At 43.0% G+C, this 4,713-nt stretch overlaps 1 protein-coding gene across 1 annotated transcript in view; it reads right to left on the bottom strand.

The window, feature by feature from the left end:
- Window positions 1-3,057, bottom strand: part of pllp (plasmolipin) — a 7,732-nt gene extending 4,675 nt beyond the window's left edge. The window contains exon 1 of the mRNA XM_015965380.3: window positions 2,761-3,057. Within this exon, the coding sequence (XP_015820866.1) occupies window positions 2,761-2,925 (165 nt within the window). The 5' untranslated portion in view covers window positions 2,926-3,057. The remainder of the gene's footprint in view (window positions 1-2,760) is intronic.
- Window positions 3,058-4,713: the final 1,656 nt, after the last annotated feature.

The raw sequence follows: 4,713 nt of genomic DNA, 5'->3' as shown, positions 1-4,713 counted from the left end.
TCTGAAACCTGAGCTGAATTTATGACTCCTACAGCCCAGAGCAAGCAGTGACGATCGCTCGGTCAGCTGATCCACGTGTCAGATTGTTGTTTCTCTCTGTTCAGTGTCAGACGGGCCTCCGCGGCCTCCAGGGGACAAAGATCTCCTGCACCTGTCAGGCATCATCCTGGTCACGTGTCCCCAGCATGGACAGAAACCTGAGGGAAACCATCTCCATCCTGGACTCCTCTGTCCAGGACGGTGTGACTTTCTGATCTAATAACAGATCATCAACACTGCTACGGTGCATAATCTGCAACATTATTTGTGCAGAAACAAAAATATTTCTTTATTTCATGGCTGCAAAACTTACAGGAGTTTACCAGAAAATCCTCCAGTGTCTTTGTTTTCAAACTCAGACTCAGAACGTTTAATTCTCCAGCTCTGAGAACTTGAATGAGGAGCATCATTTTAACTAAAAAATTCTCATGTAAAATATCAGCTTTGATAGCTAAAAACACATTTTTTAATGATTTAAAGGTGTGGGGCACTTGTTTAATCAATACATCTGCAGTGGTCTCTAGTAGGAATGAATGCCCTGCAAGTCGTACTCTGGGGGTGGGGGGGTGGCACTTGTTCCAGGAACTAGCAGAGCGCCACGGCAGAGGAGAGCTGAACACGACGGGATTTGAAGTCTCATATCCTGATATTTGGACATCTCGCCTCTGATTGACTGATGGCAATGTGACTCTACCACTGATTCTGTTTGCTCTGCAATGATGTTTTATCTCCACAAATAACACAAACCTGGAGGAGTTCTGCTGTGTGGTGGAATTGCTCATGCTAACAGTTAGCTTCTACTAGTTTAAACGTTCTCTGCTGTTTCCTGGACGCTAAACCAACAACAGCCTTCCCCAGTAAACAGTGGCGGCTGGCCAGTAGAGGGCGATAGGGCGCCGCCCTCCCAGTTATCCCCAGTGTTTATAATTTTTATTTTAAAAAAAAATAAATAAAATTAACAATAATCACATATTCTAAGTTAATTGTGTGTTTTGTAACAAAAATAAATCATATATATATATATATATATATATATAGGTCTTTGCCGGTCTCTGCCGAGCGGTGGAGGCTGTAGGCTGTTTTTGAATCGCCCAAACAGGACGGGACCAGTCGTCCAATTGCTGACAAGAAAATCAAAGGGTAGGAATGGGAATGTATCCAATCAGCGTCGACGTTGTTTCAGAAGCATGATGGGCGATAGAGCTACCACCAAAGGTTTCGTTGGTGTTCGGTAGAACCCGGCAGAACTCGGCAGAGTCGTTTTTGGTCGTGACTCGTGACGCAGATGTAACATGGACGCCCTCCATGCTGGATACCGGATCTCAGCAGCCACTGAATTCAGTTCGGTCTCTTCTCCAGTATCCGTTCGAGAGGAGAACTATGGTGGAATTAAAAAGAGCTTGGACCAGATCAGCCCGACGTAAAGATAAGCCGGCAGGAGAAGGAGAGAGGTAAACTACACACCAGGCTTCTGGGAAGGCTTGGCTAGCTGGATGCAATCACGCTACTGCGTTATTTTGCTTTCCGTGTTTGTTATTCCAAACGGCTGGGACAGATGAGGCATGGATGAGTCAGGAGTTACGGACATGAAACATTTTTCTGCGAAGGTGAAGAAACATGAGTCATCCCGGGCGCACATGGACAACACGGTGAAGCTAGCTATGCTAGGCAGAGCTAACATAGCCATGCAGCTAGAGACGAGGGGCACAGGCTTGCAGTGAAGAAACACAATGAAGAAGTGGATCAGAACCGGCACATTTTGTCCAAGAGAGAGATGTCAACACAGTGTATGAGCACAAGGATGACCTCCTCAGATGTTTCCAGATGATCAGAGACTCGGATGACTTTGATCCAGTCACTGAGAGAGAGGCAGGAGGCTTTGTGAGAATGCTGGAGGAAGAAGATTTCGGCTTTCTGCTGGCATTGTGTCACAAGATCATGCCACATGTGGACATGCTGTTCAACCAGCTGCAGAAGAGGAACATTGACTCTGTCTCCATCACAGGGGTCATCCAGAGCTTCACCAACAGCATGCAAAAGATCAGGTACATACTTGTTTATTTAATATTATTGTGATGAAATTCTCCAGTATGTTAGTTTCACAAACAGTAATGTGGATGTGGACCATATATGGTCGTGTTATTTTATGTGCAATTTAATGCAGTATTCTTCAACCTTGGTCCGCAAGGCAGCGTGCCAATAGTCAGACACACGTGGATTAATCCCTTTGTCCAATGATGTAAGACAGGAAATAAAAGAGCTGTGCTTAATTCAGGAAATAGTGAAGTTGTGCACAAAGCTCAGAAAGCACAAGTTTGTTTAAAAAAAAAATAGCACAGCCCCACCAAAAATATTTTTCACCAGCCGCCACTGCCAGTAGAGTTTCACCATCTACTTACTATTAGAGGCTGATGCAGGAGATAGGTGTAGGAGACTATTTTCATGTTCAGCCTGCATGAAAAACTCAAGAGTGACCCGTTGTAATCAGAAATAATCATTAATGATGTATTTTTCAGTATTCAGTGCCTTTAATGTTTAGGAATAATAATTTTGGGATGTTTATTTTCATCGCTGCTGTACGTTTTTGTTTTAACCACCTGTCTGCAAAGGGAATCCCTTATTTCTCTAATAAATGTGCAGTGACATTTACTAAAACCGTGAACTTGTCGGGATGCTGATCTAACAGATGTGTGCACTCGTAGCCGTGGAAGAGGTACATACTACTTGAACCATCATGAGAGCTGCCGGGATGCTTCTGATGAAGGACATGTCCATCTTGGCGGTGATGCCGTCTGCCAGCCCTCGTAGGCTGTTCCCCCCTTGCTGGGAGTTCTGGGAGTTGGGGGGGCTGGTTTCCGTGGTAACCTTGGATGGGAAGTCAGCCATGTTCCTGCAGCTTGTCTGAAGTTGGGTTTTAGAAAAAGCAGCTCCGTCAACCTGGTTCAGTCAGAGAATAAGATCCCTCGAGAGGAAAAGTTTCAGGTTTTATCCAAACCGAGGGAATTCCCGCGTGGGCTGACGGCTGCGACAACAGCACACCTCAGGAACAAGTTCCTCTCTTCAAAGATCTGGTGAAAGAGTTAAAATGAGTCCAACGTGTTGAAAAATCCCGTGAAGTCCATCCGTCGGTTCTCCCGTCTGTTCTGACAGGTGTCTAACGGTGGCGATATGCGAGTCCCTTCTTGTCTCACACACACCCGCGCGCGCGCACACACACACACACACTCTCACACACACACACACTCATATGAAGTGTTTCATCATCCTCCCTCTCTCCTTTGCTCCCTGTCTCTTTTACCGTATCTGTTAGCCTCTGGCACCTCCCGTTTGGCTCTGCAAGGCCACTCACCTGGGTGATTCATTAACATGTTTGAGAACTGGGAGGAGGAGGAGGAGGAGGAGGAGGAGTAAACAGATAACACACAATGGACTCACTAACACCCCCTGGGTGTAAAAGTTGTCCCAGGTTCTTCTGTGATGGCCGTGCCTCACCTGAAGGTGTGTGAGAAGGAAAATCTCGCAAAAAAGTTGTAAATGTCCTCTTTTATATTATGAGCTAATCTATTCTTACTTATTTAAGGTTCTTACTGTTTCAGTTAGGGATGTCCGATATTATCGATCTGTCATTAATATCGGCCGATATCGTCATTCAAATTTAATGTCGGAAAATATCGGTATCAGTTTGAAGTCGTTTACAAACTGTACACATATTATACACCAAACTCTTCAGCTCCCTCTCCGCTCTCTCAAAATGTCCAAAGATGACAGCTCTGAAGTAGAGTTTGAGATATTTTGTTTTATTTGTTGTTTATTTTAGTTTATTTTAGCAGAACTTGTGAAGCAGAATTTTGTTCTGGGTAGTGAACTTATGCTCTCCTCACAGCACATAGCGGTGTGTAGCTAACAGCTAACATCAAAACAAAGATGTTCACACAAGGCTTGCTTTACTTATCTGGAGATCTTAACAAATGTTTTATCACCAGCTGCAACATACAGACAGAAATTATATTACTACCTAACACACGTCTTAGCATCACGCACAGGGAGAATGAGATTCAGCTGCTGTTGGAGACAACGTGCACTTCTCCTGTAAATGTCCGAAACTGAACTAGTTGGCACAGATAACATTTAAAATGTAAGCATAGGGGGTGTGGGATGTTAGCAGGGGCGTCTCAAGAAAATGTTGATAGGGGAGGCCAAAGAAATTTTTGGGGTGTGACACAAAATTAGTCCTTGTGTTGCATTGCTCCTTTATTTGTTTTTATTTAAAAAAAAAAACAGTGTGTTTCCAAAACGTTTAACTTCAATTTTACAAACACAAACATTTCAGAAACATACATTTCAGTTATTTCAAATGTGTTTTTTTTGTTTAATTCACCTGTTGCTGTATTCACAGAAAACTATAGAGATGAAAACATTTTTAAAAGGGTGAGCATCAGAAACGTGTATTTTTTTAATTGTTTTTTTGTAAATAAGATCAATTTATGTTTTAAGTGAGCATTAATATGATTTATTAACACTGGATTTTGGGTGTTATTGGATATTAGTAATCTAAAATGTTTGTTTTTTCTTTCTTTATGAGAGGGGACCTAGCATATATCGGTATATCTGACATCGCTTAAGAAAAGCCAATATCGAGCATCCCTAGTTTCATGAACGGTTCTGGTCAAATGT

Source organism: Nothobranchius furzeri, chromosome 4, assembly GCF_043380555.1.
Source record: "Nothobranchius furzeri strain GRZ-AD chromosome 4, NfurGRZ-RIMD1, whole genome shotgun sequence".
NCBI classification, from domain to species: Eukaryota; Metazoa; Chordata; class Actinopteri; order Cyprinodontiformes; family Nothobranchiidae; genus Nothobranchius; species Nothobranchius furzeri.
This window is presented reverse-complemented; position numbering and strand designations above follow the sequence as displayed.